This window comes from Danio rerio, chromosome 11 (genome assembly GCF_052040795.2).
Source record: "Danio rerio strain M-AB ecotype USA chromosome 11, GRCz13ab, whole genome shotgun sequence".
In the NCBI taxonomy this organism is placed as follows: domain Eukaryota; kingdom Metazoa; phylum Chordata; class Actinopteri; order Cypriniformes; family Danionidae; genus Danio; species Danio rerio.
The window spans coordinates 23465971-23491403 of NC_141031.1; the positions used below are offsets into that span (position 1 = coordinate 23465971).

A 25433-nucleotide genomic window follows, 5' to 3' on the forward strand; every position below is an offset into this window, starting at 1 on the left:
CTTCACTGAGCTTTATCACTTTTTTTCCACATCCTCCTAAAATGTTTCCATTGTGGTCTATGTATTTGCATGTATTGTGAAGATTTGCAGTGTGTTTTTCTAATTGTGTTTGCGTTGTGACGATTTGCAGCAAGTTGTTTTTTTTTCCTTGTCTGTGTTGTGAAAATTTGCAGCACGTTTTTCTACAGTATATGTGTTTGCATTGTGACAATTTGCAGCACACATGCTATCAAACCGATAAAGATGTTTTCTTAATTTTGCTTGTGTTTGTTTTAATGCATGTGTTATCTTAAGCTGCTGCACATTAAACTCTCTATGCCACCGTAGTTTCTGTATTTTTAAGCAATTTATTCCCTGGGATCGAAAAGTAAATTCAAAATCTGCTTAAAGTCCCCATGAACTGGAAGCTTGTGACAACAAAATATTAAAGACAAAACAGTGGGCGTGGCTTGTTTTTCTACTGTGAATGGATGTAGTAAAGTAGGCATTTTATTCAGAAAGATCAGGAAAAAGGTTTGGGGAGAGTTATTACAACCTAATAGACTGTTTGTTGTCAAATTTCTGTTTGTTGTCAAAACCGACAGTTTGAGCAGTGTGGCTAAACATGTTAGCCATGCTCAATCTCTAAGATATACTAAATCTGACAATATAACTGAAAAAAAACAGGAAGTGACAACAAAATATTTTTTCTTAATGACATGCACAGATCAGTTCACCACAAAACTAGCAATGTAAGCTAACAAATTAATATGGCTGGTTTTGATTTCTTGGGGACTTTAAAACCATTACAAGAATAATGCAGTCATCCAATAATTGCTCCTAGAAAGATTTATGTAAACATAAACACCTTAAGCGATAGAAAACAAAATCCACAAAAAGAGCAACTCAAATATCAAACAAAAGGATTATGTGTATTTACAAAACATGTTTATCTTGTGTATTAAATTAGAAAGAGACAAGTGTGCTAGATTTGTATACAATATATGTACAAATACTTGTTCAAACTAAAATATTTTACAATCTAGTAGAGACTTTGTTTGAGATTACAAATATATTTGGATCAGTCTCTCCTCTGGTACCGTAGCGCTCCCCTCTGTGACACTCCAGGTAAGGACCCCAGTCTTCTGTAGGAGAGCAGGCAGATTTGATACGCTGGACCAAACAAAAAAGTTAAAAGAGATCAGAATAAATAGCATAGGAGTAAGGATTTCAATACATCACTTATATACCATCTTAATGAATTACCATCAATTTGGGTGAAATTGTTCACCCAGAAAATAAGAAAGAAAATGTGCTGGTAACTTACTTATCCTCAGCCATTAAAGATGACATGAATCAAATCTATTCAAAGCTCACAAAAATGAAGAAAACTATCCCAAATGCATTTCCATCAAGTTGTTAGAGCGGCTGACTATAATTTTCCCTACTTCAGAGTTTATTCTGCAAATGTATTTCCATCTGCCATTATTCTTATACAAAACTACCCCTAGCACGTGTAAAAAGGAGGGATTGTTTTTCCAAACTTGGAGTTCCCATCACTTGTTTCTCATGCAATACTTTCAAATGTGCTTTAACATGAGATGAATACCCAAGTAATTGCTACGGGTACATTGAGAATAAAAAAACATCAACAATGTGGACCATTTTTTAAATAATAAATTACACTTAAAAAAAAAACATTGATTTAAAATTGTAAAGCAACTAGCTTCACTTTTTTTTCTGCTGACTAAACTTAAAGAGTACCTATTTTTCCCCTTTTTTAAGATTTAAGATAAGTATTTTGTAAGTTTCAGTTAAAAAAAAACAACAACATCAGATTATTTATTATTGCTTTCAGAATATTGGGACTTTCTGCTCTGGACAAAATAGCTGTTTTTGTGACCTGTGCCTTTACTGCTAGTTCTACCCACCCACCGTTCCCATGTGCCTGTCAGAGTGTGCCTCGGCTGCTTCAAATAAACAGCACAGTGACAGACATGAAGGGAGCAGATCTTACATAATTCTCATTCTCACGCAATTCAACTCATTCTTGATCACATATGATGATAATTGATCTTTTTATCCCAGTTGCTTTAAGCATGTCCTGTCTTGTTGATATGATTATACACGTTACTACAAAGACATGTTGACACGGGGCTGTCAATCAAATGGTAGGCATGGAAACCGCACTCCTACGTCATGTTACTATAGGCCTCAAAATGGAAAGGATTTGGATCCTATTTTAAGTCAAGAAATTAAAAAAAAAAGAGACTTATTGGGTTTATATCACCCTTATATGACAAAAGATGATTTTCATCCAAGTTGCCTTTTAAACCATGTTCACTACAGTACTTGGGTTAAATTTTGAGTCAACCTGAGTTAACTTTTTTAAAAGACAAAGACAAAATGCAATGTGCACGTGGTGGCGTGAGACCGCTCTTTGGGACAACAGGCATTTCTGCAAGGTAAAAATCCTGAACCACTATGATGATGGACTTTGGCTTAGGGGTATACTAATACCATGACATTGTGCCCATGTTTTCACATGATCAGTTAAATCATAATCACAAGATTTTTTTTGATGCGCGATTAAAGTATTCTATCATATTCATATACTTGCATATCTATTCATATACTCGCAGTAAATGATGTGATGTGAGAGTATAATTGTTGTTTTAAGCAGATCGGCCTCTGAACTCTTTGTGAGTGTTGACGCTGGCTTTTGCTGATGAAACTGCAAACTATCTTCAGTAAACTTTCTTTTTATTGAATCTCTGACTCTGGCTTCTCTTCATCTGACAGACCGGTCATTTTTGGGTTAAAACTGTTGGCTCCTCCTACAGTGTGTGCTCAGTAGCTCATTTGTACAGTGTTGTGTTTGTGATGTAGAGCACTCAGCTTCAAGTCAGATAAAACTACACAGTCAGAGCGCACTTTTCATTTGCATTTTTATTTGAAACCATTATTAGTTGGGTTTCAAGAGTTCACACTTAGCTGATGATTGTTTATAAAGCTTGTTTGGCATGCTGTCCCAGGAGAGCCCTGAGCTTATAAGATCCTCGAGCCCGGGGCTCCCTCCCATTTGCAAGGCGAGAGGAGAGTTTGAGCTCTGATAGATCTCGAGAACTCCCTTGCTGTAGTAGCTAATGAGCAGATAATGATTGCTCTTAAGAGATAACTATTTACTAGGAGCATGTCTGTGATGCCGATTTGGATTAGTCAATTAACTTAAGTTGCATGTTTTTTAACGGTAGGAGGAAAACGAAGAACCCGGAGGAAACCCACATGAGCACGGGGAGAACGTGTAAACTGCACAGAAACGTCAGCTGGCTTGGTAAGGACTAGAACCAGTGACGTTCTTGTTGTGAGGCAATAGTGCTAACCACTGGGCCACCGTGCCACCCATCTAGGAAAAAAATAGAAGTAGGGGTGGAATGGGGGATTCTTCACAACGAAGATGGCTATCATATGGAACTTGGGATACTTATAGTGGCTTAGGAATAGTCTGATTGTTGAATCCTAAATTAAATAATGCGGGGGCCGGCAAGCAATCATAAGCACGTAATCCTCTCAAAATTAGTTCATAAATAAACTTCACTTAGAGAAAGGTTTAGGTCTGTGGTTTGCAAGATGATCAGTATAAGCCCACTTTCTTGTCAACATGTACAAAAACGATGTGTACCTGAAATGTGCAACAAAACGTATCTTAAGTGAAGTTTCATAAACTAATTTCGAGAGAAGCATGTTATATGATTGAGCACTGCTGGCCACTCATCTGTAATCAGTAATAATCCAATCCGAGTGATCCTAGCTTACTATAAATGAATCACTTTCTCCTTTTTTCCCTATCTTCATTTCGGAAGAATCCCCCCTTCCACCCCATCTCCTACTTTTCCTCCCCTTTCTAAAAGGGGGAACTATCGAGACCTACCTGATCTCGGATCCTCTGATATGCTTATTGACCAGGCGGGAGCCCAGGGCTCAAATATCTCAGAGCATAGGGTTCTCTCCCGGGACAGCATGCCAAACCTGCTATAAATGCTAGCATATCTAAGTGGGAACTCTTGAATTAATGTTTTTCAGATTGGCAAAATGTACACAGCACCCTCTAGTGGATTTGTCATCTGAAAACGTGCAATGAAACATATCATGAGCAATGTATTAAAGTTTTGCAAAAATGTATGCTTAGCATATATTTCCAATGAACCGGGGCTTTAAAAATCTTCTTTACTATTCGACAGAATGAAAAAAAGTTATCCACACATCTTGGATTGCCTGAGGGTGAGCAAAAGCAAAATTTAATTTTCATAAACGTCCTTCTTTACCTGCCACAGTCCTCCTCTCGCTTTACACACTTTCCAGACAGCAACAATAGGAATCCACATGAGGCTAAATGCAGTGATACACCAGCCCAGAGAAATGCCCCAATCAGGATATGCAACTGAGCTATATGTCGGGGATGTAAAGGTATACAAAGACCATATCAGAATAATCTGGAAAAGAAAAAACAAAACATCATTCTTAGGTACAGCTATATGTGTGTATATATATATATATATATATATATATATATATATATATATATATATATATATATATATATATATATATATATATATATATATATATGTTATATACGCTATAAAATAGTGTGCATACAGACAAAACCACTGGAGTGATGAAAAACCAGCAAGCTCTCCACCACAACCAGAAGAGGGAGCTCTTGGTCCCAATCATCATCTCAATGTCCTTGATGAAGCGATTACCACCTTAAAAGTGATTGCATTTTAGAAAAGAATGTATTAACCATACACAATAATCTGCAGCAACAAAATAATTTTATTTCAGGTCTCAATTATTTTATTTTTAAATAATTTTACTTCAGGGCTCAATTAGGTTTAACACATTTACAGTTCAGAAAAGCAAATATATCATACTAATAATACAGCTATGAAAAACATATAGAGCACACATTCTGAGAGTTCTAGAGATGCATATTCTCAGTTTCTGTGGATGTACTAGATTGAATAGGTATTGTAAATGTGTGTGTTTGAGAATAATGCTATCTGTTTTATATAAAGTTCTGATGCCAGCTAACAAAGAATGCTCAGAGAATATTGAGTAACATTCTTTAAAAGTTGTGCAAATGTTAGCATGCAAATTTATTAAAATAATGTTTTTGGAACACTTTTGAAATGTTGATAGAAAACATTCCGAGAAAATTAATATAATGTGAATAGAATGATCCGGTTGTCCAATGGTGTTTGAAATAACATTCTGAAAATATTATTATCACCACACTGAAATGTAATGAAAATGTTTTGATTTTATGACCAAAACAAAATCTGAGAATGTTTTAAGAACAAACATTATGAAAATATTCTGAAAACACTTTGAATAACATTATTATAATCAAAAAATCATATTCTAACTGAATAATAATATCTAAAAAAACAAAAAACTAAAATATTTTGACGTTTAAAAAAACACAAAAAACAATATTATATGATTTAATTGTAATGTTTTAGAATGTTTTAGGATATTTTAGAACATAAAATTGTTAACTGGGGTAACATTTATTTTGATTATTTTTTTATTTGATTTCATATTTTTGCATAAATTAACAATTGGTAAGAATAACAAACATCTTTTTTGTGATTGATTCATTTGTGTGTTTTTCTAACTCCTCTGAAGCAAAAACATTAGTTCTATCTTAAATTAACATGAAACATGAGTATTAGATAAACAAAAAAAGCTGAAAACTAATATTTTACTCAAGCACACAACTGTTTTAAGTAAACTGCAAATCCTGCAAACATGCCATTTTCTCCATATACTGTAGCTGTATATACTCACCATACAGGATGCACAAACCCAAGACCTCTAGTAATCCAGCAACCAGGAGAATCCATCCGGCACTAAATGTGTCAATTAAATTCACCCAGTATATTCCTGCCTATCAAAAAAAGAATTGAAAACATTTTTAACAAACAATTGGAACTTTTAAATGGAGATTTCCCTTAGCTTAACTAATTCAGAGGTTCTCAAATTTTTCAGCCCGCTATCCCCAAATTAACAATGCCAGTGACTCATAACCCCTAACATACTCTGCACACTCCAATAAGCCCAATATTCTTTATTTAATTTTGGAGAACGTCACTCTGATCCTCCTCAATGTTCAGTTTTTTTTAATGTATGTGAGTGCTGTAAAGTTGTCAAAAAGTTTAACCTGGTGCCATGAAATTAATCTGCTGCATCTATTGCTGTGTCTTTAAATGAATATAATAACCACAGAGGTCGCAATCCAATGAGAAAAAAAAATTGCATGTTGTTTTTTAATGTAACTACTGTTAACTTCTGTGTTATGGATACATTTTTAATAGTTTAATAAAATTCATTAGATTTTTGAAAATCACTAAGTGACCCCTCCTCCTTGTCCTGTGATGCCCTGATGGGTCCTGACCCCCCACTATGGGAACCACTGAACTAGTTGACCATGGGCTATTTGTGTCACATTTTACATTGCTCATATTTGACCCAGGTTAACCATTATTCCTAGGAGCTAAATGCTGAAATCTAGGTTAATGTCCTTATTTGCATATTTGTGATTTTAAAGTCACTGCCAGCACGTGAAAGGTGATAATTCAACTCGTGTTCATTACAAATTACACGTTCTTTAACTACTGGACATTTTCCACCTCAAATGTTCTGATAAAGTATTGGAATGTGAGGCTTACATTTGCTTGTCATTTCTTAAGCATTTAGATGTAACAATTTAACATTGTAATTCTTAACACTGCGTTCCTTTTTAGTGTAACATTGTGAAGGTTTGCCTACCCTGGTGACGCATGGCAAGCCGAGCAGAAAGAGAATAATGCAGACCGCTGTTGTAACAAGACCTCGTTTGGATTTCAAAACTTCAGGATAGGCATCCAGGAGGCAGGTGCTGATCACCTCTGTAGACAAATATTAAAATATTTGAGCACTTTCATTATTGTTGTTAAAAAAATATCATTATCTGGTTTTCTTTACCTATTCCTGCAAACTGGGAATCCAAGCCGAGAGTAATAAGCATAAAAAAGAACAGGATTGACCACAGGGGTGAAATGGGCAGCTTAGAGAGAGCGTCAGGGTACGCAATGAAGGCCAGTGCAAAACCTGAAACAAAAACTGAGATTAGTTTTTCTTACAACTGCTTAAATGAACTGACCATCAAAGATTATTTATTTATTGTTTGTTTCATTTTTAATTGGAAGACCACATAATTTATTTATACACCGATGGAAGCCAATTTGTCCAATGTAAAAAAATAAATAAACTTGAAATTATGATGAGTCCTTAATATTAGATTAAAAATCCAAAACTATAATTTAAAAAATCTAAATTCTTAGAGAAATCCCATGAAATAATGAAATTATTTATTAGAGTATTAGATAAAAAAAAACATAACTGTGATCTTAAAAGTTCAAATTACTTAGTATGTTAAAAAAAACACGTTTAAAGTTTTTTTTTTGATAATTTCATCTTCACAATGTAATCATATTTGTGAAAAAAGTAAAAAAGTCATAATTCTATAATTTAAAAAGTCAAAATTATGAGATAATTGACTAGAATCATGACTTACAATCATTATGTATATAAAATGACTATACTATAGCTCACTATGTATATAAAATACAAGCATAAATCTTAAGTAAGCCTTAAGACAAGCTAAAATCTGGCACCTGTTTATCTAATACACGTTCAGTCTCGCTACAATCCAACCCGCTCTTTAAGATCTCAAAACTCAGGGCTTCTGGTAGTACCTAGAATAGCAAAGTCTACTAAAGGAGGTCTAGCCTTCTCATTTGTGGCTTCTAAGCTCTGGAATAGCCTTCCTGATAATGTCCTGATAATGTCCGAGGCTAAGACACACTCTCTCAGTTCAAAACTAGATTAAAGACCTATATTTTTAGTAAAGCATACGCACAATGCATCACACAATGGTATGCTGCATGAGTGTGCTCCATGCAGGTGAGTGGGCTTAACAACCACTTGAAAAACAAACTCCTCTTGTCTTAATGCACTAGAAATGTTGTTAGAAATACTCATATGCTTTACATATTTGTTTCTATGTTTGTTTGAATAACTACTATTTTCATTTCTAACACTTCAATTTTGCATCTCGCTAAAATACATAATGAATTGTCTATTTCAACCTGGGGATACTCTTCCCGAGTCCCCTAAAGATTATGCAGCACCAATGATGCTATCCACGACCAGTGAAGAAATTATGCCAAGGCTTGCCTGGTTGGGACTGGTGAAGCTGTGCATCAATGGATTTGCTCTTTAGTGTTTGGACTTCCAAAAGTGAAATATAAACCACACTGAACTAAACTAAACTGAACTTCAACTCTAAAAACTAGACTGACCTTTTCAATTTACTCGAACTTCTTTTACTAGAAGCTGCTTTGACACAATCTACATTGTAAAAGCGCTATAGAAATAAGCATGTATTAGATTGAATTAAATAGTCACAATCATGAACAAAAAACCAAACACTAATTTACTAAGCCAAAATTATGACTTACTGATGCAAAATTAGACTGTAAAAAGCAATTAGTCAACTTTATTATTAAAAATGAGTAAACCCGTTGCCTTAAAATTATTAAGTAAATGAACTGTGTTCAATTTTAAACATTTGTCAACTTATCAACTTAAGTTACAACCGCTTTGCTTACTTTTGTTATAAGTTTATTTTACTTTTAAGGTCATAAACTCATATTATGACTCCTGAACTTCTTGAGTTCATAATTAGGACTTAAGTATGTTAAAATTTAGACTTTTATGCATGTTTTTATTATATGTATCGTATTTGGAATTATACACATCCCTATAATTTCTGTTAAGAAATAAAAATCTGCATATTTGCATTTCAAATCTTACCAGCATCTGCAACTTCTGACACTGGTCTCTGATAGACATGTGCCATGTGTCCAAGTACAGAAAAGATTGCAAAACCAGCAAAGATGCTGGTGCCGCAGTTTGTTACACAGACCACAATAGAGTCTTGGTAGCAGTTATTGTAAAACTTATTGTAAGACGACAGAGCCATCAGACCACCCCAGGCGATGGACAGAGAAAAGAAAATCTGAGTAGCTGCATCTTTCCAAACCTGCGGAGAAAACCAGCTACATTAACCATCTGATTTTGGTGTATTTGTTGTGAATTTCAACAATAAGTAGGGCTGTACAATATGACATTATATATTAGACAAAATAAAAAGTGTATTGTATCATATTATGCTCTGTCATTTGTTATAACACAAAAAACAATTTATATGAGCGCAATATTACCAGTCATTATACTCATTATACTCTTCAATGTATATTGTTTACATTTAGCAATTTATTTAATGATATATTTATGTTGAAATTATTAGTTTTTGGAAAGTGTTTTTTAAATAATATTTATTTAAAAATATCTACATTTTAAATCAAACAATTTGCCCTGAAGTTCTAGATATAGTGATAAATATAATCACATATAAATGAGTACTCTACATTTCTGAGCATATACTTTAAAAGGTACAAATAAAATAGTTCTTTACATGTGGTCAAAATATAAACTATTCCTTTATTCAATTTACAAAAAAATACAACACTATCTGTCAAAAGTCTTGTCACCTAACCAAGTTTTAGGAACAATAAATAATAACTTGACTGCTAGTTGATTATTTGGTATTAACAGTGGCTTATATAAAAGACAAAGGCCTCTAGATTGTGCTTATTTGTGCATCTATGCATCTCAATGGCTCAAATAACTTATTAATAAAGTAATCTGGAATGGCAAAAAAAAGCGTTCTTGCTGGACTCCCAGAGTTCATCAAGATTCTTTGCATTCATCTTCAATGCCTCATCCTTCAGCTCATGTTCAAGACTGGTGACTGGGCTGGCCAATCATGAAGCACCTTGACCTTCTTTGCATTCAAGAACTTTGATGTGGAGGCTGAAGTATGAGAAGGAGAACTATCCTGATGAAGAATTTGCCCTCTCCTATGGTTTTAAATGTAATGGTCAGCACAAATGTCTTGATACTTAAGACTGTTGATGTTGCCATCCAGTCTGCAGATCTCTTGCATGCCTCCATACTGAATGTAACCCCAAACCATGATTTTTACTTCACCAAACTTGACTGATTTCTATGAAAATCTTGGGTTCATGCAAGTTCCAATAGGTCTTCTCCAGTATTTGTGATGATTAGGATGCAGTTTAACAGATTCATCTGAAAAATCTACCTCCTGCCACTTTTCCAAATAATTAACTACAAGTCAAGTTATTATTTGTTGCTCTTACAACTGGGATCATCGAAAAGGCTTTTGTCAGGTAGTGTATATCACAGTTGTTCTCAATCCTGGTCTTTGCAGCTCACCAAACTGCTTATTTGCATGTACAGTCTCATTTGGTTAAAGCTTCAAGAAGGAACTATGTTGAGATCAAAATTTTCCCTACATAGTGTTCACTGCTCTCTAGCCCCATTCACACAGGAAATAATCTGAACTAAAAAAAAAGATTCATGTAACACAACTTATTCATTCATTTTCCTTCTGCTTAATCCATTATTTATGATTACCACATTGTAATCAACTGCCAACTATTCCAGCATATGTTTTATGCAGCACATACCCTTCAAGCCACAACCCAGTACTGGGAAACACCCATACACTCTCACATTTACACACACTCATACGCTAAGGCTAATTAGTTCCTTTACTTCACCTCTAGCGCATGTCTTTGGACTTGTGGCGGGAAACCCGAGCACCCGGAGGAAACCCACACCAACATGGGGAGAACATGCAAACTCCACACAGAAATGCCAACTGGCCTAGACAGGATTTGAACCAGCAACCTTCCTGCTGTGAGGGGAAAGTGCTAACCACCACAACTGCAGCCTTTTCAATTATAACAGTAGCTTGAAGGGTTATTTAACCATAATCATGTGATTAGCATAGAAGTCACGTCTTGCTCTCATTACCTATTGAATTGAGCACATTTTCATACTGGAGTTATGCTAGAATATCCTGTTATGTCCACTTTGCAAGGGTCTTACGGTCAACTGGAACAAACCTCTGAAGCGATAAGAGAAATATACATAATATGCATAGCGAGGAGCCGCAAGCACCAGGAGTGCGAACCACTGCTGTATCGTGTTGTATATAGTTATCAGGATATATGATGACTTACAGTATATCTTGATATGAGATTTTTGTCATATTACCCAGCCCTAACAATAATGGGTTAATATGTTTACAGACCTCAGCCTCAGCCAGTTTGGTAAGGTTAGACTGTGAGCCGATGTAAAACTCGATGCCGTCTTTCGCCCCTTCGAGAGTTGCACCACGAATCAACAGGATCAAAAGCACGATGTAAGGGAAAGTAGCTGTGAAATACACCACCTGAAACATATTTACCACATTAACCCATCTGCATTTAATGTATGATGTAATATTACTGAGGTGAAAAGCTAACCTTCCCAGAGGACTTGATGCCTTTGAAAAGAGCTGCTCCGACTAGTATCCAGGAGAGCAGAAGACAAAGAGCCAGATGCCAGACCACCGGCCCTGTCTCATCCATACTGCTACTGCGCTGAAGAGCCACCTCACTAGGACAAAAGCATTTAATCACAACTAAGCATGGGATAAATCGTATATATACATCGTTTCAAGGTTTATGGCGGTTTGGAAAAGTCAATGTTCTTAAATTGTTTAAATGTTCTATTATACTTCTCCTATGGTAGATGTACAGTTGAAGTCAGAATTATTAGCCCTCCCAGAAATATTAGCCCCTGTTTATTTTTCCCCTAATTTCTGTTTAATGGAGAGAAAAATTTTTCAACACATTTCTAAACATAGTATTTTTAATAACTCATTTCTAAGAACTGATTTATTTTATCTTATCCATGATGACTTAAAGACACTTCTATACAGCCTAAAGTGACATTTAAAGGCTTAAAGTTTATAAGGTTAAATAGGCAGGTTAGGGTAATTAGGCAAGTTATTGTATAACAGTGGTTTGTTCTGTAGACAATTGAAAAAATATATAGCTTAAAGGGGCTAATAATTTTGACCTTAAAATGGTTCTTAAAAAATTAAAAACTGCTTTTATTCTTGCCGAAATAAAACAAAAAAGACTTTCTCCAGAAGTAAAAATATGATCAGACATACTGTCAAAATGTCATTGCTCTGTTAAACATCATTTGGGAAACATTTAAAAAAGAAAAAGAAAAATTAAAGGGGGACTAATAGTTTTGACCAACTGTAGGGCTGCATCATATTAGAAAAAAAAAACTGACATTGCAATGTAGTATTTACCTACAATATATATTTTAATATTGATTATGATATGACCAGATGAAATCAATAGATCTTTATAGAAAGATTTCCTGGTTTTAGATACATTGGAATGATTTAGTAGGAGTAAATCTCCAGCCTCTGGCACCTAGACTGCAGCTTTGCACAAGACGTTTGGCCATAGGTCATGCCCAATATTCATAGGTCATGCCCAATATTCATAGGTCATGCCCAATTGGCCAATGGTCATGCCCAACCGAGCCTGGCTCTCTTAAGGTTTTTTTAATTCTTCACTTTCGCTAACTGGTGAAGTTGTTTTTCTCGCCACTGTCGCCACTGGCTTGCATGGTTCAGGACCAGCTGTGCATCGATGGATTTGCTCTTCAGTGTTTGGACTCTCAGCAGTGAATATTAAACTACACTGAACTTAGCTAAACTGAACTGAACTTAAACTCTGAAAACTGAACTGACAAGGTTTACTATAATACTTATATTCAATTTACTTTAATCTTCTATGTGAAGCTGCTTTGCCATAATCTACATTGTAAAAGCGCTATACAAATAAATATGAATTGAATTGAATTAAATCGATATATAAAAAAAATAATAAACCATTTACAAACATTGATGGGTACAGTAGAGCAACAGTACTGTACAAATAAAATACACAGTAAAGTCTAGCAATATTCAGATATTCACACGTTTTATAATCAAATGTAAAATAACATAGTATAGTCTACATCATATATTTGTATTATATCTCCGAAGAAACACTTCTGATTGATTGATTGATTGATTGATTGATTGATTGATTGATTGATTGATTGATTGATTGATTGATTGATTGATTTTGAAAGTTTATTCAGGATTTTTGACGAATGTAAATTTATAACACTTGTTTAAAACATAATAATAATAATAATAATAATAATAATAATAATAATAGAAAATGAACAATTAATGGAAATTGAATAATAAGAATAATGATGACGATGATGATGATGATGATGTTTACTGTTAAAGTGTTTACTTTTTGTTGATTTAATGTGAAATTAAAGTATTACATTCTCACAAAAATAAACAAAAGTGTTTCAAATTAAGTGTAATAAAATTATATTAATAATATATATATATAATATATAATAATTATGCTGGTTTTGTTATAAAACAAATGTGATTACTTTTTTCAACATATGCATTTAGTGAGATCTTCTTAAACCTACAACCTTGCAACCATCAATACCAAAAAAACTAACCAACATCTCAACCAAGCTTCCTGTTTAACAGGAAACACTTCAAAACGGTAGTAGATACACTCTGAAAACTACACTCTGACGTTGAACCATTAACCGACCAACGCAATAACAAAAAACATTCATTTAATTCATGAACAATACAACATTTGGAAAAAAAATTGTTGTATTATTGAATATGTGTGTGTGGTTTACCACAGAAACATAGTAAAGAATAAAAACTCATAGACAAGCAGGTATTGTCCAAAAAACAAATCTCTACTTACTCCCAGTATTTTTCACTGAGGCTCTGGCCTGAGATTTGACCGCAGGACACATTCACTGCTGCAGTAGAAATGTTGGAGGCTGTTGAAATTCAACATAAGGTGTAAACAACATTTCACTGTAATATGGTACTACTTTATAAGGTGCAAATGTCAGTCCTAGCAAGAAAAAAAAAATCAACTGTATTTCATGAAAAAATTCCCCAATAACTGAACAAGCTTTAAAGATGCAGTCTGTTGAATCTATGTTTACTACATGTGTTTACTACATTAGCTATAATCCTTTATCAAGCAATGCTAAATAGATGCTAAAAAAATTATACAACCAAGCCCGAAATTATTCATATCACTGGCAGCTTAACCTATATTCCTACCCTCAGCTTTTATTTACAATTAAAAAAAAAAAAAAAACTTTAAGTCAGGAGTTGCCCGGGGTAGGAATCATTTTGGGCTTGACAGTATATCCCTGTGATTTGTCATCACCAATATTTATGGAATGTAGTTATTTTCCTCTCCAAAGCTGTACAGTACAGTAGACAGATTGTAGCATTGTCATGTTGATCTCATTTTTACATACTTCTTTGCTTCAAATTAAAGTTTGTAATGAAATTGTGATTCATCTGTTGACACAGTGACTCAGTAGTTAGCACTGTCACCTCACAGCAAGAAGGTCACTGGTTCAAGCCCTCTGGGTTCTCCGGTTTCCCCCACAGTCAAATATATGCGCTATAGGTGAATTCAATAAACTAAATTGGCCGTAGTGTTTGAGTGTGAATGTGCATGGGTGTTTCCCAGATCTGGGTTGCAGCTGGAAGGGCATACGCTTTGTAAAACATACACTGGATAAGTTGACGGTTTATTCTGCTGTAGCAAACCCGATGAATAAAGGGATTAAGCTGAAGGAAAATGAATGAATAATTCATTTTATACTGTAACTTATTGGTTTGGTCCATAGGTGAAAATAATGGTTTACCAGACCTAAAAGAAAACCTCAGTGTGTTCCCATTACTGAAATGTGCCATGTGGTTAAGTACAAAAATTCCAATTCCTATAAAAGCCAGTTCATCTGGAAAAATCCAAATACTTTCATTATCTAAAGAAAAACCCATGGTATGTGTGGCACAGCAGCAAGTGCCTCTTTAAAAAAAATGAAACAGTCACTAACCTGTTGTATTGCAGTTCTTAATGCTCCAGGGCAGAGGATCTTGAAAAGACGCAAAGAGGTAGTAGATACTGTATGCAATGATCACATTATAGTAGATCGCCACAAAAGTGCTAACCAGCATCATCGTGATGCCAACACCTACAAAAGAGAACAAAATATGTTTTACATATTATGTTCAACATATAATAACATGTAATTACTTAAGAATTGTATTTCTTGATGTGTTTTTTTATATCAATACACTAATATCATTTAAGATAATACAATATTTTACATTTTATTTAATTATTTAACTATTCAATGTAAAAAAAAAATACAGTTTAATATTTAGTCAGTTTAATTAGCCCCCATTTCCCCCAAATTTCTGTCTAGGAGAGAAGATTTTTTTCAACACATTTCTAATAGTTTTAATAACTCATTTCTAATAACTGATTTATTTTTCGAGATACTAGTACTAGTACTGTATAATCATGATTTGTTCTGTAGAAAATCAATATATATATACACTGCCCAAGGGGGCTAATAATATTGACCTTAAAATGTTGATAAAAAATGTAAAAACTACTTTTTTTCTAGCTAATGTAAAACAAATAAAACTTTCTCCAGAAGGAAACATTTTATAGGATTCTTCATTGCACTGTTAGGCATCGTTTAGGTCAATGGGGCTAATAATTTTGACTTCAACTGTATTAATACACACATTTAGCTATGCCTATGGTTTATCTGTTACATTTGTTACATCTATACATCTTTATGCACATCTCAACAGTTTATATATAATAATATAGACATTATTATACTGTAGTCAATAAGTAGTTTTTTTGTTTGGTTCCGCACAAATGTACGGTTTTGTAAATTCTGTTTTCTCTGTTATTTCACTATCCAAATGTACTGTAGGGTGATCAGAGGACCAGTCAATAACTAGCTACAAGTTTCCAACATTCTTCAAAATAATTCTTCTTTGTTTGTACTTAGCAGAATGTTTAATCTGTTTACTTAGCAAATGTTCATTTTTTCAGTTAACTTTAGTTTAAAGCTTCCTTACAAACTGTTCACACATTATTGGATATGAAAACACTGAATAATACATGAAAGTTCTTACATATAGCCCCTTTAAACATTAATGTAAAGTTCCTGGGGGCAAATGTAAAGATGAAATCTGCATTTTAACTGTGCCGGCAAAGTATTTGCCCTTAACAAGTCTCAAGGTTGGATTAATCCCTGTCTGAACTAGCCCTGAGGCAACTGCCACAGCAGTGGACCTCAAAATGTGTTAAAAGTTCACCTGGTCTTCTAGATATCCCAACTTTAAGGTTGCTTTTAAGTTCTCACATGTCACCTTGCAGTATGGGCACAGCTTTCCACACATTGATGGGGCCTTGACTGCAGAACTGTCCAAAGGAGCTTTCCATGAAGAACAAGGGCAGACCAGAAACAGCCAGCATGATAGTGTACGGGATGAGGAAGGCCCCTTCAAATTTTATAAAGACACAGAGAGATAAAAAACAATTAAAATATATGATTTAAAAATGATTTTGTGCAGTTTATATGATACTGTATATACTAAACACTCACTAGACACAGACTAAAATGGCATTCAGTGAAAGATGGCAAGTAATTTGTCCTATATTTTTGCATTTTATCTTCACAAATAGTTTTTTTTAAACAAGAATGTGTTAAAATATGCTTTCTATATAAAAGCAATGTAATATATATATATATATATATATATATATATATATATATATATATATATATATATATATATATATATATATATATATATATATATGTGCTTTGAAACATTTTGACCACATGTACAAACATTTTATCCTAACTGAAATGACGTAGTGAGATCTGTGCAAAAACTTCTAAAACACCTCCAGAATGACCTGAGAGATGGATATTGTCATAAAAATAATGATTGCAGTACTTAATTACTAATTATTAGTAAATACTGCTAAAAGTCAATTTACATGTGTATTTACAATAATGACATGGCGTGAGATGTTATGGGATGTTGTTAGTTGAATTGAATTGAATTTTAATATAATTTATTTTTTTCTAACAGGGACATGCTCAAAAATACATTAACCTTGAAAAGGAAATCTAATTTTCTTTTTTATTTACATTATTATGCCGTTGAACTGTTGTATAAACGCAATATTACACCTGTAGCAGTGCGATATATTGCCACTAGTAGGGCATTAAGGCACTATAGGTTTATAAAATATATAAAATAAATAAAATATATAAACCTATAGGTTTTAGCACAGTTACTATTTTCCACCTACAGTCCCTGGACAGGCAAATCTTAAAACAATCAAAGAAACAATCAAAAAAAAATAATAATAATAATAATAATAATAAATTATAAAATAAAATAAAATCTGGAGTTTCATCTTCCAAATTTTAACACCTGCACAAGGACCATATATGACCCTTTACCACAAAACGATAGTGAGATACACTAAAATCTAGAATATGAAAATTCAGAAAAATCTAAATACTGAGAAAATATAAATATCAAGTTGTTCAAGTTAAAGTCATATATATTTATATATATTACCAAGTGGATGCTGCACACTGGTGGTGGTGTGGAGAGAGCCCCACTCATGATTGTAAAGCGCTTTGGGTGTATGGCCATACACAGTAAATGCGCTATATAAATACACATTACAATACATTACATATATATTATCTATATTTGGTATCAGTGATGATGTAGAACTAAAAAAGTGCAAAAAATGTATCTAAAAAATTGAAGTACAGTGATTAGATTTATAACCCTTCCGTTACGCAGATTGATTTTACTGAATTGGAAACAAAAATATCCTACTTGCTGCTCCACATTGATACAAAAATGTCATGTCCTCCCTAAAACTTGAGAAGGTCAAACTGGTTACACTTTATTTTGAAGGTATCTTTGTTAAATTTAAGTTGCATCTACTGTACATGCCAACATATTCTCATTAGCTTATAAGTAGACTGTTAGGTTAAAGTTGGGGTTAGTGTTAGTGTAACTTGACATGTACTTGCAAAGTTTCTTATAGTCAGTTAAATGTCTGTTGAAGGTGCAGTATCAGCACAAACAGACTTACCCTCAAAAATAAAATTGGAATAGGAATTTTTATGTAATATGGAATACATTTATTGAGTATTTTAGCAAGAGAGCAGTGATAGAACACGAAACACCTCAAATCCCCATCTCATTTTTTCCTCTGTATTTCTCCCTCTTTTCTCTGTATTTTTTATTCTCTTTTAAACATAATATTAACATGACGTTACAACTTCTTGTTTCAAAGAAAAAAAAATGTATACATACTGTTAAAGTTAGAATTATTAGCCCCCCTGTTTATTTTTTTACCCCAATTTCAGTTTAACAGAGAGATTTTTTCAACACATTTCTAAACATAATAGGTTTAATAACTAAATTATAATAACTGATTTATTTTATCTTATCCATGATGACAGTAAATCATATTTTACTAGACATTTGTCAAGACACTTCTATACAGCTAAAAGTCACATATAAAGGCTTAACTAGGTTAATTAGGTTAACTAGGCAGGTTAGGGTAATTAGGCAAGTTATTGTATAATGATGGTTTGTTCTGTAGACTATCGAAAAAATATATAGCTTAAAGAGGCTAATAATTTTGACCTTAAAATGCCAAAATAAAAAATAAGACTTTCTCCAGAAAACTTCAACTGTATGTAAAGTTATAATTTGTACTGATGTACAGAATTTAATATAGATAAATGTATAATTTTTAACCATACTATATAAATATAAATATATATATATATATATATATATATATATATATATATATATATATATATATATATATATATATATATATATATATATATATATATATATATATATATATATATATATATATATATGGGTATTCCCAATAACATTCCCATGCAACATAAAACTTTTTGTGGTCCAGTGTCACATATAGTTTCTTATCGAGTTCTGATATAGAAAACCACAAAATTTAATAATCTTATCACAGGTCAGATCAATATTTTGTGTTTAATTGTTTCGTTTTTTTAGAAAGTAGTCATGGAAAATGCAGAATAAAGCCCTTCAGTTCTTTTAGATTTTACAATTTTCGGTGACCAAAGTTTTAAAGTCATAATAACACATAAATAAATCTCATTGGCCTTCCTGTAAAAAGCTATTCGTTTATTTACAAAAAAGTTACTTAAAAGTGACAAGCTGACTTTAATTTATAATGTGAGTGAGTTACCCATTATAACTTGGATTTGTTAAGTTAATTTGGATAAATTATTGAAGATAATAATTACAATAGTTAATTTACACGACAGGTCAAATAATCATTTTAAAAGAAACAAATTTACTCACTTTTTCAAATTGCTTTTTTAAAGTGTGAAAGTAGTCATTTATATCCAAAACGAAATTAAGTGTCTTTTTAACCTTTGGTACAAGAAACGTCTTAAACATTTTCTCTTAATGTTTGACTTAATTGTGAAAAATAATCTCAAAACTCATCTTACCTCCTCCATGTTTGTAAGCCAAGTAAGGAAATCTCCAAACATTGCCAAGACCAACAGCGTAACCAATCATAGAGAGCATGTACTCTCTTTTACTGCTCCAGTTTCCCCTGTCAGAGTTTTCATCATTCTGTACAACATGTTCAGCCTTGTCAGATTTATCTTTATCCTGAAAAAAAGATGTATTATTATATTATTAAAGCATGACAAGAAAAACAAATAAGATTCTTCTTACAGTACAGTAAATACAAATATAATAGTAACAAGACTGATTGTTTATTACCTGTTCATCTCCAACTGAGTTTTTGAATAGTACTCCTCTAATGTTCTTTAAGCTGTAATCCTTCATACTTAAGCACAGTCTCAAGAGCAACAGGTAAGTGGTTAGAGATCGTGGAAGAGAGTAGTTAAATAGGTCACATACACCCCTCCCCACTTCCTTTTAAACATGACAAAGCATCACATTTGGTGTGTACACATTACGACCACTGACTGTAATCTTCACTTACATTCTACTATTCCACTGAACTTTAAATCAATATTTAACAAAGATTAATATATAAATAGGCACTTGCCTGAAAGAGATAAAGATGTTTGATGGTGTTAATACCTGGCTTTAAAAATATATAAAGTAAGTATAAAAAATGTTCACCCTTTTAGACTATAGGTGGCTAATTTAGGTATCAGTCATCGGTGTATTTTCCAGAATTTACTTCACCTTCTCCTTCATTCTGTCACAACAGCATGAAAGTCATGACATGTTCATGATTTACACAAGAAAAGAAAATGAAAAGATAAAGTTCAGATATGTATGGCCTTCTTTATTTTTATACCTTAAGATCATTATTTTATCAGTAAACATTTAGGTGAGGCACAACTTTTTAGGTAATGTCCAGAATTAGTAGGGATAAGTAGTTGTGTGTATTGTTATTGTTATAAATTGTTTTATTGTAAACAATTTGATTATAATAAATTATTATAAAAATTTAATTTGCAAATGTAATAGTTTTACATAATGATTTACATATTTTAATAATTAGTATATATTATGCACACTGTAAAAAAAATATTTTTCCATCATGTTTTTTTCGTGTTTTGTGATTCACAAGTGTCTTCTGTTTATTTATGGTTGCGAATTGCATTATGGGAGTTTTATTCCTGCTCTGTTTACATGTGATGTTGAAAATTCAACATTTATCATTATCATTTAATATTAACTTTTATCGACATTTTAGTAATTTGAAACAAGATTTTTAAATAAGTAAAATACAGCGAAAATAACCGAATACTCTCAATAAAAGTACCCTTTTCAGCATCAAAAGCTGTTGGACGAAAAATCCAGGTCCCATCATGCAATTCAAAAGCATAAATAAGTGTAAAAAACCTCTCATCTCATCTTATTTTTGTCCGCTTTTCCAGGGCCAGGTTGCGAGGGCAGCAGTCTTATGTCTCATTCAGACTAGCAGCGACTTTGTAACTGCATATCACTTTAGATAGCAATCTTGTTTTAAACGCAATGGTGTGTAGATATTTGCAGCATGAATACAACCGACCTCTAAGCGAGCTGTGAGAGGATCACGTGAGCTCTACTGCATGACAGCTGTACCTTCAGCAAACCTCCTAATTCCTGCAGCACGAGAACTTTTACTTATTTTACTTATGAGCGTCAAAAGTGGCTGATCTGTTCGGCAAAATATTTGACTGCGTGTCATTGCATATCAAACGAATAAAACAATATAGGAGGAGGGGGAACAAGCGTCCTTCGGCCCGGTTCAAGGCAACTGTACATAGTGTGAGTACGCCCTTACACTAGCCCTAACCCTTACCGCAACCTTACAGTCTACTTATAATCTAATGAGAACTAGTTGGCATGAAGATGCAATGTAACTTAATTCAACAAAGGATCATCAAAATAAAGAGTGACCGAGTCACTTAGTGTGAATGAGGCTTTAGGAGAGAACCCCAGACTTTCCTCTCCCCAAACACTTCCTCCAGCTCCTCCGGGGGATGCTGAGGTGTTCTCAGGCCAACTGAGAGACATGGTTGCTCCAGCGGGTCCTGGGTTCTCCCCAAGGCTTCCTCCTGGTGGGACATGCCTGAAACACCTCCCTAAGTAGGCATCCTAAAGGCATCCGTAACAGATGCCCGAGCCACATCAGCTGACTTCTCTTGATGTGGAGGAGCAGCAGCTCTACTCTTCTACTCCTCCCGGGTGACAGAGCTCCTCACCCTGTCTATAATGGTGAGCCCTGCCTTCCTGCAAAGGAAACTAATTTCAGTCGCTTGTATCCGAGATCTTGTCCTTTCAGTCATCACCCAAACCTCAGGACCATGGGTGACAGTAAAACGTAGATTGACCGGTAAATTGAAAGCTTTGCTTTTCAGCTCAGCTCCTTCTTAACCACAACAGACCGATACATCAACCACATTACTGCACATGACTGCTGCAGTGATTCGTTTGTCAATCTCATGTTTCATCCTTCCCTCACTTGTGAACAAAACCCCAATATACTTGAACTTCTCCACCTGGGGTAAGGACTTTCCACCAACCTGGAGATGGCAAACCACCTTTTTTAGGTGGAGCACCATGGCCTCGAACATAAAAGTGCTGATTCTCATCCCAGCTGTGTCACACTCGGCAGCAAACCACCCCAGTGCATGCTAAAGGTCCATGTTCAATGAAGCCAACAGAACATTGTCTCATCTTTCTTATTTGCAGTGAAAAAACATGAATAACATAATTCAGAAAACTGCTAATTTAACCACATCATTATTACTATAACAAGCATGTTTTTGATTGTTTTCACACTGTGCCAATCAAATGTTGAATTTTATCCTAAAAATCATTCCGGTAATGAAATGAATCCACTTCCCTGTTTTATTATCTGTTTTACTATGTTAAAGTGCAGATTCCTAACCGTTATTGACATTCCACATTCGCTCAACAGCTGAAAACTGAGGGATGGAGAGCAGAGTTAAAAATTTGACTCTGCTAATTTAACAGAGTTTGACATTTTAGTAGTTTGAGACAAGATTTTGTTTGAGAAATAAGATACAGGGAAATAAGTCTGTAAAATAACTGAATACTGGCAGTTTGTTAACAAACTTGTTAAACAACTTCCAACACAAAAACTGGCAATGTATCACTTTTAACTGTTAAAAATGTCAATAAAAGTCACCTTTTCAAACTTTTCAACATCAAAAGCTTTTAGACGAAAGATCCAGGTTCCCTAATCCAATTCAAAAGCATAAATAAGTGAAAAAACATGAATAACAAAATTCAGAAAGCTGCTAATTTACCTACATTGCTATAACTATAATGATTGATTATTTTCACAGTGTGCCAATCAAATAACGAATTTTACCATAAAAATCATTCCGGGAATTAAATAAATCCACTTCCCTGTTTTATTGTCTCCCAAAGCATGTTAAAGTGCAGATTCCTAACCGCTATTGACATTCCACAGACCCTCAATAGACGAACACAGAGGGATGGAGAGCAAACATAAGATCTTTGTATGGAGCACAACCCTGAAATAATTGGCAACTTATTAACTGTGTCACCACCTGCACTTAAATCATGTAACTTACTATTATTGTGCTTAGTGTCGGATTATTTTATGCTTTGCCCCTACATGTGGACCACTTACAGGTCATGAGTTGTTGGCCACAGCCTTGCATTATTGACCAAAAGTGACAGGTCTTGACTGTCATTAGGGTGCTTACTGGGTAATTACAGGTGAAGGAAACAAACAGCAACCCAGTCAAAGACTGTCAGTTTAAAAAGCAAGTATTACAGTACCTAAAGCGCTATTTACACCAAGGATGATAACTATAATAATAACAACATGGATTTGAAAGTTGTCAAAACTGCAACTGCAGCGCTTACAATAAACAGAATGCAAAAAGTGCATGTTACACCAACAAATAATGATTAATGAACTCTTCTTACACTGTAAAAAAGCAGTGTTCCACACAATTCATTCATGTTGTTCCCAACAAATCAAACGTAAGTTTATTTAACATAAAACAATTAAGCTGTCCTAAAAAATAATCTCAATAATTGTGCTGTTTCAGCTCATTTTAGATAAGTAGTTTGAACAAGCAACAACCACAAAAAAAAAAAAAAGAAAGAAAAGTGCACTTTTCTTGTGGATTGCTTTTTAAAACTGTCAGTTGGGTTCAGAGATGGGGGTGGGTGAGTCAATCGGTGCTTTTGAAAACACTATTGGTTGGGTTTAGGAAAGGAGGAAAGTGGGTCAGCAAAAACAGCAAAAAAACGTACCTCCTGAGACGTATTTGGCAAGTTTCAGAAATGTATATAGGGGTACGTTTTCAGAATAAGCCTGGGTTGAAAATAATTATTGTTTTAATTTTTTTAATGACATTTTTTTAATGAATTTATAATTAAATGTTCAGAAAAAATCTAGATATTTTTAAACTAGTAGTTTTAAAAATAAAACTAAAAACTGATTTCTTTTGTCTTTGCCATGATGACAGAGCAGAGTTTTTTCAACTTATTTTGCAAGTAATTAGTGTAATTAAAAGGCTTAATGTTAATTGGGTTAAATAGGCAAGTTTGGTTAGTTGAGAAAGTCTTTGGATAAGAGTGGATTGAACTGTAGCCAGCATATAAAGATAATAATGATAACAATAGTAAATATCATTTTAGTCAAACAAAAATAAATCAAACTTTCGCAAGAAGAAATACTGTGAAAATCACCTATAGCTCAATCTGTTTAATATCACAGAAAATATTTGAAAAATTAATTCAAGTCTAATAAAATTTTGAGCTATTTATTTAAGATGCGCAATTATTCTCAGAGAACACAAAGTTAAAAGTAGTTTCAGAGCTAAAAAAGCCCCATATATATGTATATATGTATGCATCAATTTACAATTACTTGTTTAAGCTTCCAATAATGCTGTAAAATTGTTTGATATTGTCTAAAAATTTAAATGTTGGAGATTATTTGTTTCTTTGTCAAATGTGATGTTAAAATGTTCAACCATGCATTCGTAAAGCTCCAGTTCTCTATCTGAGCACTTGTCACTGAAAAGTCATTGATTGTCAAAGTTAGATAGCATTCTGCTGGCTAGCTTAAGTACGCAGTGTCCATAGAAAGTAAACTTCTCCAAAAATGATTTACGTTTAGGGTGTTTATGTCCAGTTGATGGAAAAAAAAGACAAGTGACAAACAGGCTGATGGCAGTGAATCACCCACTATTGTGGGATATGACATAATCCCTGATACACAAACTAAAGACACAAGATGATGTCAGAAACACACTGTGACTTTCATGAAAGATCCTTATCATATCCTTTAAAAACAAATTTTAAAGCTCAAAACTGCGGTGAATAAGAGCAAACATGTTCAGTTTACATTATATTCTAGATATTGTATAAACGTGTATCAAAAAGATCATTTTGTAAAGGTAACAACATACTTTTTTTATGGTTTAGGAGTCATGACATGAGAAATTTTGCCTCAATCTTTTGACTCATTAGAGATCTTTATATCATTACTACATTTTTTACATTTCAGCTTAAAATATCCTCTTCATTAGGGGTGTTGCCACTATGATGAATAGGCCCACCCAGTAATCATACAAATGTATTGAAAGTAGGAGTGAGCGGTATGATCAAAATTCTATTTACGGTAACAAATATTTCACAATATAACTAAATAGGTAGTTGTTGTTGTTGTTTTTTTTATTTGGACCTTGTGAAATAACATGCACATAATCTTTTCTCTTGGTTTGTTTTGAGCAGTGTTATTTTACAGAGTCAGGTTTTAGATTCTTATTCCCCAATAGTGTTAATTTATATGTTAACACCAGAATTTAAAATCAGACTTGCTATTTTATGACCCCAATTGATGTTTTGCTCCTAGATCAGGCCTGTAGCCAGGGAAGGG

The 25433-nt window shown here is 33.5% G+C and overlaps 1 protein-coding gene and 1 long non-coding RNA gene across 7 annotated transcripts in view; one reads left to right on the forward strand and one right to left on the reverse strand.

Annotated features, from left to right (window-relative positions):
• LOC147841777 (uncharacterized) overlaps nt 1–25433 on the forward strand; it is a 384887-nt gene that overhangs the window by 91324 nt on the left and 268130 nt on the right. The window lies entirely within an intron of this gene.
• slc6a14 (solute carrier family 6 member 14) lies at nt 450–19897 on the reverse strand. 6 transcript variants are annotated; one of them, XR_015501715.1, is made up of 14 exons: nt 19799–19897; nt 19519–19684; nt 16328–16459; nt 14989–15126; nt 13827–13905; nt 11487–11619; nt 11273–11413; nt 8905–9133; nt 7012–7137; nt 6817–6935; nt 5836–5935; nt 4639–4748; nt 4009–4472; nt 450–3005 (listed from the first exon to the last, which is right to left on the reverse strand). XR_015501715.1 is itself a non-coding variant. In XM_087271745.1 (14 exons), the coding sequence occupies exons 2-14, from the start codon at nt 19558–19560 to the stop codon at nt 1015–1017; spliced, it is 1662 nt and encodes a 553-aa protein (XP_087127871.1). In that variant the 5' UTR covers nt 19561–19684; nt 19799–19897; the 3' UTR covers nt 450–1014.

Excerpts from the sequence above, each read along its gene's own strand:
- slc6a14 (XM_087271745.1), bottom strand. The coding sequence starts at position 19,560 with ATGTTTGGAGATTTCCTTACTTGGCTTACAAACATGGAGGAG. Across the intron at positions 11,414-11,486 it reads GCATCAAGTCCTCTGGGAAG|GTGGTGTATTTCACAGCTAC; the intron begins GTTAGCTTTTCA and ends AATATGTTTCAG. Across the intron at positions 4,473-4,638 it reads TCACTCCAGTGGTTTTGTCT|ATTATTCTGATATGGTCTTT; the intron begins GTATGCACACTA and ends TTTCTTTTCCAG.